At 43.9% G+C, this 16998-nt stretch overlaps 1 protein-coding gene and 1 long non-coding RNA gene across 4 annotated transcripts in view; one reads left to right on the plus strand and one right to left on the minus strand.

The window, feature by feature from the left end:
* The window catches only part of CDK17 (cyclin dependent kinase 17), a 71655-nt gene that overhangs the window by 50851 nt on the left and 3806 nt on the right, over positions 1-16998 (plus strand). For all 3 annotated transcript variants that reach the window (XM_083462925.1, XM_083462927.1, XM_083462926.1), the window contains exons 6-14: positions 5137-5193; positions 7076-7190; positions 8046-8140; positions 10357-10419; positions 12762-12885; positions 13823-13943; positions 14442-14539; positions 14801-14906; positions 16811-16853. In XM_083462925.1, the coding sequence (XP_083319051.1) occupies positions 5137-5193; positions 7076-7190; positions 8046-8140; positions 10357-10419; positions 12762-12885; positions 13823-13943; positions 14442-14539; positions 14801-14906; positions 16811-16853 (822 nt within the window). The remainder of the gene's footprint in view (positions 1-5136; positions 5194-7075; positions 7191-8045; positions 8141-10356; positions 10420-12761; positions 12886-13822; positions 13944-14441; positions 14540-14800; positions 14907-16810; positions 16854-16998) is intronic.
* LOC310687631 lies at positions 7198-8409 on the minus strand. Its single transcript, XR_014516503.1, has 2 exons — positions 8138-8409; positions 7198-7599 (listed from the first exon to the last, which is right to left on the minus strand). It is a non-coding gene; the product is annotated as an uncharacterized lncRNA (long non-coding RNA).

The following is a 16998-nucleotide window of genomic DNA, read 5'->3' on the forward strand; positions in this document are numbered from 1 at the left end:
CTGTTAACAGACTTATAGTAGATAAGCCCTGTTGATTATAAAGTAGGTTTTTGTCATGAGGAGAAAAATGAAAGCTGGCTCCATTTAAATAAATAGCAAAAGATGTCTGCGAACTTTAGTAGAATTTTAAATCCCCACAATTAGTAACCAGTCATGTAGGGAAAATAGCTTTGAATGTCTGTCAGCATGGTTTCATCAGCCATTTGCAGATAATTGCTGACTTTTGCTTTATGCTAGACAGCCCTTACCTCAGCTGATTAGTATTCTGATGGCATTTGATGTGGGGACACAGCATTTCCTCGCAAAGGGTAGCAGCAACACATTCCCTCGCTGCATGGCAAGGCTGGTTGTGCTACCCCTCGCCCCGCCCCCAGTGACACTTGCTTTTTCTCCTGCTTATTCTTCCTCCTCCCAATAAAGTCTGGTAACAGATGCTGCAAATGTAGTCCCTGTTTAGGGGAACATGAAGGGTAAAAAGCAAATACATGAGCAATGGGCTTGCAGTATGCATGCATGAACATTTCCCATCTACACAGAGTGAGAGCTTTAAGCCATAGGCCAAGGTTGGTGTCTTTCTCCTCAGGGCCTCATGTCAGGACTAAGAGGCGGGAGCTGCTAGTATGATTCAGGGGCATCCATGACAACTGCAACTTCATTTCACTGACATGCTGTATCTGGGATTGCATAAAGCTCATTTGTAGGTACAGTGGTACCTCGGGTTAAGAACTTAATTCGTACTGGAGGTCTGTTCTTAACCTGAAACTGTTCTTAACCTGAGGTACCACTTTAGCTAATGGGGCCTCCCGCTGCTGCCGCGCCACCAGAACCCAATTTCTGTTCTCATCCTGAAGCAAAGTTCTTAACCCGAGGTACTATTTCTGGGTTAGCGGAGTCTGTAACCTGAAGCGTCTGTAACCTGAGGTACCACTGTACTTTGCAGCCCAGTCCCTCCCTGAGTGTCAGCCACCTTGCTGCCACCATTTGCATTGTTCATATCCCACTGCATGATTCTGCTCTAGATAATTAGTTCAGGATTGTTTTGGAGTGACCTAAGAGGGCGCGAGGAACTGATGTTGCTATTTGTCTTTCTATGTTTAGCTTCCCATCGAAATCATCCTTGCCAACTGAAGTGTGGTTGGTGGGGGGCATTCAGTTGTCATGTTTATCTGGCCCCCTTTTTGCCTGATTTTAAACAGGACCTTGTGATTGTTTTATTTCTGCAAACTTCCCCCACCCTCCAAATAAGTCCTTGATAATGGTTTTTAGTTCCATATACTAAGTAATTTAAACTCTTTGTTTTTTATCAGAAGGGTCATCTGTTTTTTCCATCCTACTCTTTCTCTGCTGCAGTAAATGGAGCACTGTAGAAACCCACATACAACATGATCTTAAGCCTGTCACTGGGGCTCCCTCCCTAGGAAGTTGATTAGAATCATACCCTGGTTTGTGATAGGAGCACAAATAATGAGAAACATTTACTACTACTTTTTAAAAACAAAATTCTGTAAAACCTTCCCTAAAGGCTAGTAGTTTTTTTGTTTTTCTTAAGGACTGTACTGTGAAGTCTCTTAATAATGCACATTTTGCAAGCAGAGTACAGGAATTGCAGTTAAGAGTTGGTGTGAAAGCAGGACTCTAGTCCCACTACTGGGTCAAGGGAAGAATAGCAATTACCCAGCAAACGTTAGTTTCAGAAATGGCACTGAAAATTACCAGTTTTACCAGGCTTTTCCTGGTGTTCAGTGGTAAAATGGAGGGGTGGTGGAGGAAACTAACGTCTTGATTTGCTAGGGAAAGAGGTGCTTTTTAGCAGCGTATTGTTCTTGGGTGAAGTACAAAACACTCGTAGCTCTTACATATATCATGAAAGACATGCAACCTACCGTATTTTTCGTCCCATAGGACGCTCCGTCCCATAGGACGCACCTAGTTTTTTTGGGGGGAAATAAAGGGGGAAAAAATCCCTTTATTTTCCCCCCAAAAGCAGGTCGGGGAAACAGAACCAGGTCGAGGAACAGCGGGATGGCGGCGCTGCGCCTCCCTGCTGTCCCCCGAGCTTGTGGGGCTGGCCGATGTCTGCCCCGCGCGAGGGGCGCTCTGCATCAGGGCGCCCCCCCCCCGCCGGGCGGCAGGCTGCTATCCGCAGCATGGGGAGCCTTGCGGGGAACTCCTGCAAGGCTCCCCACGCTGCGGATGTCTGCCTGGCGCGGGGGGCGCTCTGCTTCAGGGCGCCCCTCGCGCTGGGCAGCGCTCTGCTTCAGGGCGCCCCTCGCGCTGGGCAGCAGGCTGCTATCCGCAGCGTGGGGAGCCTTGCGGGGAACTCCTGCAAGGCTCCCCACGCTGCAGATGTCTGCCTGGCGCGGGGGGCGCTCTGCTTCAGGGCGCCCCGCCCGCCGGGCGGCAGGCTGCTATCCGCAGCGTGGGGAGCCTTGCGGGGAACTCCTGCAAGGCTCCCCACACTGCGGATGTTTGCCCGGTGCGGGGTCGCTCTGCTTCAGGGCGCCCCTCGCGCTGGGCGTCAGGCTGCTATCCACAGCGTGGGGAGCCTTGCGGGGAACTCCTGCAAGGCTCCCCACGCTGCGGATGTCTGCCTGGCGCGCGGGGGGCGCTCTGCTTCAGGGCACCCCGCCGGGCGGCAGGCTGCTATCCATAGCGTGGGGAGCCTTGCGGGGAACTCCTGCAAGGCTCCCCACGCTGCGGATGTCTGCCTGGCGCGGGGGGCGCTCTGCTTCAGGGCGCCCCGCCCGCCGGGCGGCAGGCTGCTATCCATAGCGTGGGGAGCCTTGCGGGGAACTCCTGCAAGGCTCCCCACGCTGCGGATGTCTGCCTGGCGCGGGGGGCGCTCTGCTTCAGGGCGCCCCTCGCGCTGGGCAGCAGGCTGCTATCCGCAGCGTGGGGAGCCTTGCGGGGAACTCCTGCAAGGCTCCCCACGCTGCGGATGTCTGCCTGGCGAGGGGGGCGCTCTGCTTCAGGGCGCCCCGCCCGCCGGGCGGCAGGCTGCTATCCATAGCGTGGGGAGCCTTGCGGGGAACTCCTGCAAGGCTCCCCACACTGCGGATGTTTGCCCGGTGCGGGGGCGCTCTGCTTCAGGGCGCCCCGCCCACCGGGCGGCAGGCTGCTATCCGCAGCGTGGGGAGCCTTGCGGGGAACTCCTGCAAGGCTCCCCACGCTGCAGATGTCTGCCTGGCGCGGGGTCGCTCTGCTTCAGGGCGCCCCTCGCGCTGGGCGGCAGGCTGCTATCCACAGCGTGGGGAGCCTTGCGGGGAACTCCTTCAAGGCTCCCCACGCTGCGGATGTCTGCCCGGCGTGGGGGCGCTCTGCTTCAGGGCACCCCACCCACCGGGCGGCAGGCTGCTATCTGCAGCGTGGGGAGCCTTGCGGGGAACTCCTGCAAGGCTCCCCACGCTGCGGATGTCTGCCTGGCGCGGGGGGGGGCGCTCTGCTTCAGGGCGCCCCTCGCGCTGGGCAGCAGGCTGCTATTCGCAGCCTAGACATCCCTGCCGGACCTCCCGTAGGGCTGCCTAGGCTGCGGATGTGTTCCTGAAGCCTGGAGAGCGAGAGGGGTCGGTGCTCACCGACCCCTCTCGCTCTCCAAGCTTCAGCAAAAGCCTTCATTCGCCCCATAGGATGCACCCAGATTTCCCCTTAATTTTTGGAGGGGAAAAAGTGCGTCCTATAGGGCGAAAAATATGGTACATCAAGATTCTCGTCTTTCTAAAACCAAGTGAGTGAAAAAGGCTTGGCCCACTGCTTGCATGTATTTTAAGCGGGAAAGTGTCTTTTTTTAAAAAGTGTGTGTGTATGGCTGTGTGTGTGCATATGCACTTCACGTCCTGGCCTACCAGGGGGTGAAGCAAGCTAGGCAGGGGTTTCTCTGTTGTGGCACCATGCCAATACAATTCTCTCCCCCTGGAGGTGTGGATGGCAACCGCACTTCTGGAATTCCATTAAAACTTACTTAATTTTCCAAGCCTTCAGAGGAAATTTATTGTGGTAGTTCAAGGTCTTAGGTTTTTAATCTGCACTTCTAATATTTTTACTGTTTGACACAAAAAAAAGTTTTATTATCAACCATATTTTTAGATGGATGTTGGAAACCCTCCTGTGATTGCTATGTGTGATGAACGGCGGTCTAAACGTTTGGGAAATAAATGAATATTTGTCTTTGTGTATATGCATTTTGTACCTTGGTATCTGTTCTCATGGACCAAGCATGTGTAAGAAGTAGCCCTCAGAGTCTTATATGGGAAAAGAAAAGTGTGTGGGAAGACAGGCCACATGAGGAAAGATTTTGCAACCTGCTGCTGGCATCATAAAGAAAAACCACAGCCTCTCATCCCAATCCAGCTAAGTAGGTCTGATAGGATAAGCAGACTTGCATGCACATATCTCTTGCTGGGTTTTCTAAAAAATAAGAATAATTTCATTAGGTCAAAGTGTGGGTAGCGTCTATATGTTAATTTGAATGGGATACATCTTCTGATGTACATTTCCCCATCCATGTTCTTGTATAACTAGTCATGCATTCATATTTTGCTTTGATGGGAGATGGATCAGGGCCCGTGATGACTTCTGCAGTAAATTAGCAAATCCAGTTCCAAAGGACCTGGCACAAACTCTGTTACTGGGCTGCGGGTAATCTCCTTTCACATTGCTTCCCAGAGCACCTGAGGGAGTGTTAATCTTTTGAACTGGGACCAATTTGTACGCCTGGAGTGGGGAAACCAGTTTTTACTGGGACATTCAAAGCCAGGGCTTAGATTCAGTGAGTGAGCCAGTGCTTCTGCAAAGGTGGCAAGGGAAGGGGAGTTCTGATATTTGCTTATTCTTTCTTCCTGCTTCAGTTCCCCATTTGCCACATCTGTTGCTGTTCCAGGCAATCTTCTAACCCCCAGAAGCAGATTTCAAAAGGATAAGTGGGCTGCATTGGGAAGATACAGGCAGGAAGTCCACGAAAGAAAGTGCAGCTCCAGGCCCTAGTTTTTATCCTGGTATAGACTATCCCAACCCTGCATGGACATGTTACTTCCTCAGTTTTGTTTTCCAATAGGTGAACAGTTCTTCATGAGTATCTCACTTATTACAGTAGTTCTAAATGAATTTGCCTTTTGCCTCCCCCCCCCCCCCTTATTACAGTCTGAAATCGGATTTGGGAAAATGGAAACTTACATAAAATTGGAAAAGCTTGGTGAGGTATGTATCCTATTCCACCCTACAACCCCCCAAGAGATGTGGGTCTTGTTATCAATAAATTAATACATCAACGTTTTTTCAATGTGTAAGGTGTTTTATAATCTTGTTTTTTCTCTCATAAGAGTGACAGTGATAGATAGTGACTTGCTGAAACCAACAGAGTCTATGCAGGTCTACAACCAACATTATATCCACTGCCTTTCATTTATGTTTTTAAATCCTTGACTGTTCAGGATAAGCAATAGGGCAGGGTGGAAAACTAGTAACTGTGCCTTGTTTGTTAAAGGCATGATGGTTTTCCTTTGTAATAACTATGCCTAACAGCTGTCATGTTCAGCAGTGGTTATATAGAGATGACTACTTGACAACAAATGAAAGCTTGAGACAGACATGACAGTTTCAATTGAGTCATCTGATTTGTGAGGGCATCTTCAGCATATAGAGATGTTATGTGGTCTGATTTCGCCTGGTTATACATTGCATGAGTTGCCCTAAGGGAACATTATATTACAAAATATATACTTCTTACACTAATGATATTTGCACTCTTGTCTTTGCACCATTACACCTTAACACCGTTATTTTAGGCCCTAGTGATTCATAGATGAGGACTATTTGATTTTGTCATTCTTTGCATTTTTTTCAAGAATTAGTTTAAAGATAATTTTTGGGTTATCTCAAACTAATTCCTTCTCAGAGTAAGCTCATTGAAATTAATGTGCCAGTTACTCGTGTCAATTAATTTTAGTCAGTCTACTCTTGAGTTGCACTAGCATTAGCTGCAACCCTATGTGTTCAATTTCCCCCTCAAAGAAATGAAAAATAAGCATGTAAAGGAGATCTGGTACACTTGTTGCACTCACAGTTGCTTGACCATGGTTAAACAATCCCATGGTTAGCCCTTGATTGGCTCTTTTCCATCTCTGTTATTCAGAGTGAAAACTATCTCTACTTGCCCTAACCATGCTTAAGTGCTTGTTTGGCACAGATGTTGACCACAGTGCCAACTTAACCCCTTTTGAAACTCCATAAGGAGCTTACAGATGAGCTGAGATATAAGAAGGGAATGTATAATAAATGGAAGAAAGGCGAGATCATGAAGGAACAGTATACATGAGTAGTCAAATGTTGCAGAGAGAAGGTCAGGGGGGCCAAAGCTCAGAATGAACTCAAGCTTGCAAGGGAGGTTAAAAATGATTTCCAAAAGGTTTCTTTGACTATCTTCAAAGCAAGAGGAGGAACAAGCAAGTGGTAGGTCTTCTGCATGGACAAGGTGGAGAAATGTCCAGTTATGGGCACCACAATGTAAGAAGGATATTTACAAGCTAGAATGTGTGCAGAGGAGAGGAATCAAGATATGATCAAGGGTCTGGAGACCAAGTTTTATGAGGAATGGTTGAGGGAGTCGGGTATGTTTAGCTTGATAAAGAGGAGACTGAGAATATATGATAGCCATCTTCAAATATCTAAAGGACTATCACATGGAGGATAGTGCAAGCTTGTTTTCTCCTGCTCCAAAGCCTGGGACCCAAACCAGTAGCTTTAAGTTAACAAGAAAGGTGACTAAACATCAGGAAGGCCTTTCTGACAGGAAGAGCCGTTCAACAGAGGAACAGACTTCCACAAAAGATGGTGGACTCTCTTTCCTTGGAGGTTTTTAAGCAGAATGGCTGTCTGTCATTTATGATTTAGTTGAGATTCCTGCACTGCAGAGGGTTGGACTAGATGGCCCCCAGGGTCCCTTCCAGCTCTACAAGTCTATGATTCTATGATTTTTAAAGTAAAAAATCAAAGTTTGGCTTGCTTTTTTTCTGTAGCTGGAGAAGAACTCTAAAACAGTTTTTGTGAGTGCATATATTTTGTCATTTTCCTCGCTATACAGGGCACCTATGCAACTGTATATAAGGGAAGAAGTAAGCTGACAGAAAACTTGGTAGCTTTGAAAGAAATCAGATTAGAACACGAAGAGGGGGCACCATGCACAGCCATTAGAGAAGGTAAGCTGATTTTCTTTTCTTTAATTGCATTTTATATGGTTCCACCAACTGGAAGTCCAGTAGTATGACTTGTGTGTTGTGAAGAAATGCATCAAATCCTGAACCCGAGGGGAAAGGCCGTAGCGGAATGGCAGAACACTGTCTTTGCGTGCAGAAGATCCCAGGTTCGAAACCTGCCGTCCCCAGGCAGGGCTGGGAAAGAACCTTGCCTGAAACCCTGGAGACTTACCTCAAGCCCGTAGATCAACTTGAATTCATGTGACAGAGAATTCTGCGCCCTGCCCGTATATTTCTTTGCCAGAAATGCATCTTGTGACATTCCCAGCAGTTATAAATGATGAAGCATCCTGTCTTTTTGCTTGCTTGCCCAAGTGTCAGACATGAGAAACAACTCCTCTTGAGCATAACCCTGTCATAGTAAAACAGTCTGTTATCTTGGTGTGACAGCAAATCTAAACCATGTCCCGCCCCCACTTGAAATATATGGCATTTTTCATCCTATATTTTTTCTCTCCTCTCCTCTCCCTCACGACTTCCATATGCCCCCTTTTGATCAACACCAAGGTAGTTCCCTGGGGCTAAGCCTCTGCTTTTCAAGCCCCTACAGAAAAAAGTGTGCCTAACCCACTCACTCAGAGAAAACGCTGGGCCTTTGGATCCTTTGATTTCACCTGCAGAACATAATTGTATTTCTGCCTGGATCTGTAGCACATGAACTAAAATAATGGTGTGCAAAAAAATTATATATTTCCAGACAGAGCTGTCCACTATCCATTTGACACGCTAATATCTGTACACTTCAATTTTTCCATTTATTTACCAGTCCTGGCTATTAATTCTGTTCTCCTTTTGCAGTGTCATTGTTAAAAGATCTAAAACATGCAAATATCGTTACGCTACATGATATTGTTCATACAGACAAATCATTAACTCTGGTCTTTGAGTACCTGGTAAGTTGTTTTCTTTCCCACTCAAATTTCTTGTTTGAATTTGTTTAACCCTAGAGAAATATAATGATACTGTTTCAGTATATGTGAATTGTGGGAGGCAGCGGCGTTAATTAATTCATTCCGTTACCACAATTTCTTGTATGAATTGTAGTAAGGTTGCTTTTTTTTTGCTACAAAACTCTTTGAGTGTAGATTCAGGTAGGTGGCCGTGTTGGTCTGACGCAGTCGAAATATATAAAAAAATAAAAAAATTGTCCAGTAGCACCTTAGAGACCCAACTAAGTTTATTCTTGGTATAAGCTTTTGTGTGCATGCACACTTCTTCAGATACTTAGTTGGTCTCTAAGGTGCTGCTGAACAATTTATTTTTTATATATATAATTTGAGTGTGTTATACTTAATGCATTTGTCTTCTAAAGTTTTGTATGTACAGCAGATGTACATCTTCCTCATATTCTGTTACAGAAACAGAGAGATCTATTTTACATCTTAAAATAGCCCAAATGTTTTCTTTTTGAAAGCCAGTTGCTTTGTTTTCAGGATTCCAGCTGTTGTGTCAACTACTTTCCCCCCACCACCATGGGGGGGGGGGCGCAAGGAACAATGCTGTTTCAGCACTACCTTAAGCTATTTATAGTATGATTTACCTTATTACATTGTGCTGGCACTGTTAAAAAAGAATATACAGCCAATCCACTCTCATGTTTGGGTGCCTAATTGGCATGCTAGAAAATGCAGTTGTTCTATATTAGAGAAGTTGGGCAATTAATCATATATTTGCTATGAGGACAAGGTGGAGACCTTCTAAAATGCAGTCTCTGTGCTGCTTCAGTGTCTGTGATTACAACAAAAGATAAGCCTGACGAGACAGGGTGATTCATAGGGTCTGCAACCTGGGGCAGAAAAGGATAGGAAAGGGACTATCATTAATAGGATTCGGTGATACAGCTTTGAGATTGTTTCAGGATCCATTTTTGTGCTTAAATTGTTCATATTTCCATAGCAAGCAACCAGGAGTACTTCCCGCTCCCCCAGCCTTTTCTGAGTTTGACCTAATGACTTTCATCCATAGTTTTCTGCAGTTATCAGTCCTGCAAAGTATTGTTTTGTGCTAGCTCATCAGTGTCTTTCTGGAGCAACTCAGTTTTGGTTTCAACTAGTTTTGGGTATACATACTTTATTCTACCCCTTCCCCTATGCTCCATCTTGAACTTTTTGTGTCTGCTGCAAACACGCACAATTATTTAATTTGTTCATACAGTTCAGATCAGGCATAGGCAAACTTGGCCCTCCAGATGTTTTGGGACTACAACTCCCATCATCCCTAGCTAATGGGACCAGTGGTCAGGGATGATGGGAGTTGTAGTCCCAAAACATCTGGAGGGCCGAGCTTGCCTATGCCTGGTTCAGATTATAAGGATGCACAGAGAGGTATTTTAGCTACTTCCCTCAAAAGTTTTACCTTCAAAGGTTCACCAAAGTCTGAACATAAGCATTTCCTAGGAGTAGTTTTAAAGCTGAACTGCCAAATGATAAAAAAGAGTTGATTAATCATCTGCCTCTTTTCTGATGCAGTATATAATCTTGTGTTTGTTTGTTTGTGTGTGTGTCCCAAATCCTTTTTGACTATTGAAATGCTGAAAATGCTAAATGAATTTTGTAACAAATAGAAGGCAGTATTGTGAGAGGTGAAAGCTTTCGTCAACATTTCCCTTCTTTTCTTGCTTTAGGGGAGACCAAAATTCCTCAAAAGTGTGTCTGTTCACTGTCTATAATTTACCCTCTCATTCAAAACTGGTCCTACTAAGCTTCAGTTGAGTAATCTACCAATTAATGGTTCCAGTTTTAATCTGACGATATTCCTGATATAGATTGGCAGGGTTGTAGCTATCTTCCCTGAGCCTTTTAGATTGTGTGGCTTAGATTCTAAACTCTGAAAACCAAAAAGGCCTTTTCCAAAGAGCCTCACACTTTAAGGCAATGTGCAACGACAGTCAGAGCATTGAGGCACAGCATCACCCGAGGTCATAGTGATGGATGAAGCTGCCCACCTGTCAGATTTGGCCCACCAGGAGCAGGGAAATAAACACCTGGTCCACCAGCCAGAATAGGCACCTCTCTCTTCTCTGAAGAAATAAACAATAAAGTAGCAATAAATAAACATAACTTTGTATCCCTATTGTAGATAACTTAACACCTTATTTTTGTTTTCACAGGACAAAGATTTAAAGCAGTATATGGATGATTGTGGTAACATTATGAGTATGCACAATGTAAAGGTAAGTCATAGTCACTATATTCCAACCATTTTGCTCTTTTTCATAATTGGTCTCCTTAATATTTATATATTTTTCAGTGTATGTGAGAGGGGGTGTTCCTATTTGAGTAATTTCCCCTTCAGAAAGCAGGTTTAATTAGTAAACCACTGTAAAATTTGCATAGAAGCACTTTGCTTTATTGAAGAGAACCTCTTAACTGGCAAGTATTCAAGTTACATAGTTTTGCATGTAATTGCTTGCCTTTCAGTGGACCAAACATTTCGTGTTTCTGAAGCAAGAGCTTGTTTACTTGATGACTGATGGAGTAAATGTGGATGACCCTATAGCGTGCCAGAATGACATGAAATTTGGCTATTTTAAGTGTTCCAGTTGATTTTATGCCCAAATTATCATAACATTGCTGGACCCTTCCTTTCATAGATCCTTTTATTTTATTCGGTGTAGCAATCCTCCCATATTTTTTTAACCCATCTGATTTAGATCTCAAAATAATTTCCGTTGGGAGGAAAAAACTGGACCTTTTAACCTTGGGGTGCGGACTGGTTTATCCAAGGGTTGAATGAGCAGCAAATAACTTTTAAAAACTGAGGCTGCTGCTAATAGTTTGTAAGGGGCTTGGATTGATAACCTAAAGCATTGCATATGCATTCATACCTTGGATCTCGAATGCCTTAGCTCCCAAACAAATCCGCTCCCAAACAATGGAAACCCGGAAGTGAGTGTTCCAGTTTTTGAACGATTTTCAGAAGCCAAACATCCAGCGCGGCTTCCGTGGCTTCTGATTGGCTGCAGGAGCTTCCTGCAGCCAATCAGAAGCTGCGTTTTGGTTTCCGAACATTTTGGGAGTCGAACGCACTTCCGGAATGAATTCCATTCGACTTCCAAGGTATAGGAGCATTTGAAAGAGGCCACCTCCCCATCCAACACTCATGACTGTACGTCAGATGAAATAAAATCATTGTTTTTTAACACATGCAGCTTAACAATGAGCTGAAGTAGTCTACAGGCCATATATTTGGCCCTTGCAGCTTATTCAGGACTTTTAAAAAATCTGAATCCATTATTATTATTATTATTATTATTATTATTATTATTAGGCAGTTCCCTCTGCCTAATCTACCTTTTTCATAGGGGAGGAATGGGAGGATAAAATAAAAATAAAAATCCATGTATGCTGCCCTGAGCTCCTGGGAACAAGGGCAAGATTCAGTGACAGAGAGTGCTCTGCAAATGATTAATAGCTGCTGTTCTACAGCAGTCATCTTCTCAAAGCGGGATTTTTACCTTCGTCTCTTGATGCAAAAAATACCCACAGTGTGGGTGTAGATTGGGGACACGAAAACACTGATACTGAATATTCATGGAGGCAAGCAAATGTAGGCTTCCGATTGGACATGTTGCTCTCCTCATCCCCAGCATTGAGGAATTAATGCGAAGAAGGGTAGCCCAATGTGGTTTGGTAATGAAATCCTTAAAAGAGAGCCAAAGAGAATAACAGTTGTCCAAACGTTTTTTGAGGAAAAAACAGTTTGCAAAGCCACGAAAAAAGCACCACAACCTTTTTTTGGTTTGCTGTTGTTCAAAAACCATTTCCCAAACTGTTCCGCGGCAGAATTCAGCAGTGAAATGTGTGGCAATGTGCCAAGGCATTGTGTGCGCATTTCTCAGTCAGCTGATGAATAATAATAAGCTGGAGTGTGCTTGTTTCTTGTATGAAGAAATAGCTCTATGAGGACACTTTTGTCTTTAGCCAAGAACCTGCAGCAGCAGCAGCAGCAGACACCTGCTCAGGCATAGAAACACACACAGAAAAAGAAAATATGGAGGATATCAAAGGGTTGATTCAAGAGGCAAATTTAGGCAACAGGGGAAGGAACATAAGGAAACAGGCACGGGGCTATTGTGGTATCTAAATTAAAGTTCTCATGATGGGGAAAGTATGACAAATGTGATTAAAGATACATTGATATGCAGAGCTGCCTTTCATTTGCTTTAGCATGTCGCTGGGTTAACCTGCAATCTCCTTTTCACTGCATTTGAAATAGAAGACTGCAGTGTAAGGGAAGGTAATTGGAGGCAGCAATGAGAGAGGGGTATTTTTAAAGAATTCACTTGAGTGATAAGGATAAGCTTGCTAATAACAATTAAGGTAGCTGGTACCTGAAAACAGGTTGCCGTTATAGAAGAATTTCTCTTTGTTTTCAGTGTACATGTTGCTTTTGGAGACTGGCAGTTACGATCAGATAATCAACCATGCAGTGGTTCCTTATCAGTTCTGAAAGTTTAATTTTGAATTAACGTTTCTCTCTCTCTCCCTCTCTCTCTCCTCTTTCCTTTTATAGTTATTTTTATACCAGATTCTACGTGGTTTGGCATACTGTCACAGGAGAAAAGTGCTACATCGAGATCTGAAACCACAAAATCTACTAATTAATGAAAGAGGAGAATTAAAACTAGCAGACTTTGGTATGGAGTGAATGGTTTGCTTCATTGAGGGTGGTGGTGGGGAAATGTGCACTCTTTAGAATACCTCTCATATAATCACATGCAATTAATTGTGCATATGTGCTCGAATGTCCACAGTGCACAGACTCTAAGAACATAAGAACAACTTGCTGGGTCAGGCTGTTGGCCCATCTAGGCCAGCATCCTGTTGGCCAACCAGATGCCAATGGGAAACCCCTAAGCTTTAGTTTAGTTGGGTTAAGCGGCTCTTCCTGCTTTGTCAGAGAAACTTGGGGGCTACATAGCTCCTATGGTTTTGAAGTTTGCCAGAGCTCTATCCTGTTGTTCAGTAGCACAGGGGCTGCACAGTTATTGGGAGCCTCAAAAACCACCCTTTGGAAGCATTAATATAATAATCATAATAATCATAATAATTTATTATTTATACTCCGCCCATCTGGCTGGGTCCCCCCAGCCACTCTGGGCTGCTTCCAACAAAACACTAAAATGGAATAACCTATTAAACATTAAAAGCTTCCCTAAACATTAAGGGAATTAAGCATTAAGTCACTCCTCAGAGCTATGATTATTTCCCTGTCCTTGGGTACAGAGCAGAAAAGCACTTACAAGCATGCGTATTTCAGCAAGTTGTATAAGTTTGTCTAACCTCCCATTCAGATGCTGCTGACCTACAAACTCCATCCTCCCTGGCCGTTGGCCATGCTGGCTAGGGGTGCTGAATGTTTGGACTTTAATAGCCCCTGGACGGCCATGTGTCCCCCACCCTTGCTCTGATTCTTCTACTTAGTGTGTTCAGCAGTATCTTCTGAACCACACAGAATGTCTGTAGAAGCACAGATGAAAGCACAGATGATATCTGTACAGTGCAATGTAGTATGAAATGCCAGGAGGCTTCAGAAGAGCTACAGGAAACTAATGTGACATTTTCTCATTGAAGGTTTGGCTAGAGCAAAATCTGTCCCTACGAAGACCTATTCCAATGAGGTTGTCACATTATGGTATAGGCCGCCTGATGTTCTCCTTGGATCTTCCGAATATTCAACGCAAATTGACATGTGGTATGTCTTTCTCAGTTACTAACCCATGTTTGCTTTCAGTGAAATTATGTCTCCTACATGTGAATACGAAACTCAGTAATATTGCAGAGTGTTCTTAAACATTTCAAAGCACTTCTTTAGTTTACAGCAGCGGTGGAGGGAGGCAGGCAAAGAATAGAAAAATATATTTTAACCTGGGTTTAGTTGTAGCAAATTACTTAAGAAATCAACTCTGCAAAGGTTTCCCTACTTAGGAACTCTAAATGTCAGTAGTGAGACTGATTGAGATCCATCAGGTGGAGAAAACTCCATGCATGCCATTTTTGCCAATTGGTTCTTCTGGAAGAAAGAGAATGCAGTACTTTATTTTATATTATTGTTGTTTTGCTCTTACTGCCATGTCTAGCGCTATATGGGTAGGTCAAGAAAGCCAAGTTGCATTTAAGTACAACTAGACTGGAAACCAGAATGGAAACATCAGGTTTTTTGAACTGTCATTTAATTTTTTTCTGTCTATAGGGGAGTTGGATGCATATTTTTTGAAATGGCATCTGGAAGACCTCTATTTCCCGGGTCAACTGTTGAAGACGAATTGCACTTAATTTTCAGACTTCTAGGTAAATAGATTTCGCTTAGCTTACAGTTATGGGGTTATCATGCTTTTTTAAGAGGATTTCTGAAAGTGTTCCATAAAGAGAGGTACTTTTAATTTTTGCAAATTAATCTACAATTTTATTGAATTTAACCAAAATTTAGTTGCTTGCTTACCATCTCTTCTTTGTTGCTGGGTGGGGGAACTTTGGGTTCAGATGCTATGTTTAATTGCTTGCATTTTGTTAGTCCATGTATGGGTGTGATTTGTTTTTCTTTCAATTTAGGAACTCCATCACAAGAAACGTGGCCAGGCATTACTTCCAGTGATGAATTTAGGAACTACAACTTTCCCAAATACAAGCCACAGCCTTTAATCAACCATGCTCCAAGGTACTACAGTTATTTTATGTTGTGTTTGGAGACACTGGAACATGTTAACAAATCTGTCTGAGTACATAGCATGAAAATATCAATTTAGAATCTAAAGCTAATTCTTCCCCAATGGACTAGAGCACTTGGATTAGCCGTAGTAGGTAGGTAGTAAATTTGCAAAATATCCGCCTTCTAATGAACTGGCAGTGACTAACCATGAACAAGACCTTGGGGTCATAGTATGTAACTCAGTGTGCAGCAGCTGTGAAATATGGCAAATTCCATATTAGGAATCATTCAGAAAGGAATTGAAAATTAAACTGTCGATGTCATAATGACGTTATATAAATCCATTATGTAACCACATTTGGAATATTGTGTACAGTTTTGGTCGCTTTACCTTAACAAGGTACCTTAACAAGGAGAGACGCGGGTGGCGCTGTGGGTTAAACCACAGAAGGTCAGCAGTTCGAATCCCCGCGACGGGGTGAGCTCCCGTTGCTCGGTCCCTGCTCCTGCCCATCTAGCAGTTCAAAAGCACATCAAAGTGCAAGTAGATAAATAGGTACTGTTCCAGCGGGAAGGTAAACGGTGTTTCCGTGTGCTGCTCTGGTTTGCCAGAAGCGGCTTAGTCATGCTGGCCACATGACCCGGAAGCTGTACGCCGGCTCCCTTGGCCAATAGAGCGAGATGTGCACCGCAACCCCAGAGTCGGCCACGACTGGACCTAATGGTCAGGGGTCCCTTTACCTTTACCTTAACAAAGATAGCTTGGAGTTGGAAAAGGTTCAGAAAAGGGCAACTAAAATGATCAAGAGGGCGGAGCGACTCCGCTCTGAAGAAAGGTGGCAGCATTCATGGCGCTTTTTACTTTAGAGAAAAGGCGAGTAAGGAAAGGCGACATGATAAAGATTTATAAAAATGATGCATGGCGTGAAGAAAGTGAATAGAGAAAACTTTTCCTGCCTGTTTCATAACGCTAGAACTCCAGGAGATCCAGTGAAGCCGAATGTGGGGAGTTTCAGATAGAAGAAAGTGCTTTATTTAAACACAGCACCTACTTAAAGCTAGGGCGCTTGCTCCAACAGGAGGCAGTGATGGCCACCAACTTAGATGGCTTTAAATGATTGGAGAAATTCATGGAAGAGGAGGCTATCAATGGCTATTACAACCATGATGGCTGCACTCAGCTGTCTCCCCAGCTAGAGGCAGTCGTGCTTCTGAAAACCTGGAGGCCACAGGAGGGGAGAGGGATCTTGTACTCAGACCCTGCTTGGGGGTTCCCCACAGGGGTTCCCCACATAAGAGCAGGATGCTGGATGTGGCCTGATCCAGCAGGCTTTTGCCATGTTCCTATGTTCCCAAATCATAACAAATACTTATTTGTCCCTTATGATAAAGTGGGAATGAACTCGTTTCTAGAACTTAAGCTTTATTGACTTTAAGACGAAGCATGTAATGGAATGTGTTTTATGTTTCCTGGTTTTTCTCATTTTTCCTGGTTTTTCGTATTTGCCTTACACAAGTGTGTGGAGACAGAGTCTAAGCACAGGCTGAAGGTAGCCTTATATAATAATGCAATTTGTTTAAAAAAAATTCTGCCCAACATACCTTGATGGCAGCCACACTTATCATATGCCCATTCATCCTGCCGTTAGCTTTAGAGTTAAAAACAATGTACTGGATGGGCATATTGGCAGAGGAGCGTTGTTAGTGGAGTTGCACAATTAGGGTCTCATAGTCCTTGTTTGTGTATAATTTGTTTTTTATTATAGCTCCACTTCTTGAGTGATTTGAAATTTGCAGAGCTCTCTCTCCACTGAAAACACGTACACATCACTTCAGTTATTAGATTCTACTTGAAGCAGTGTTTTAGGAATGCATAACTATTACATGCTAAACTTTGTTTTGTTTGTTTCCAGGCTTGACTCGGAAGGAATTGAACTGATAGTAAGATTTCTTCAGGTAAGCTGCTTTTCATTTATTTTTTTTTACTCTTTAGACATCTGTACTGAGCTTTTCAGATGAACACTGAAAATTGAGTTCCGTGGGTTACTTGGTGGGTGATAAGAGTACAAAATTGTATGTGTGATCAGTTCAAACATGGGCA

This window comes from Podarcis liolepis (assembly GCF_965112155.1).
Source record: "Podarcis liolepis genome assembly, chromosome: 10".
Classification (NCBI taxonomy): Eukaryota; Metazoa; Chordata; class Lepidosauria; order Squamata; family Lacertidae; genus Podarcis; species Podarcis liolepis.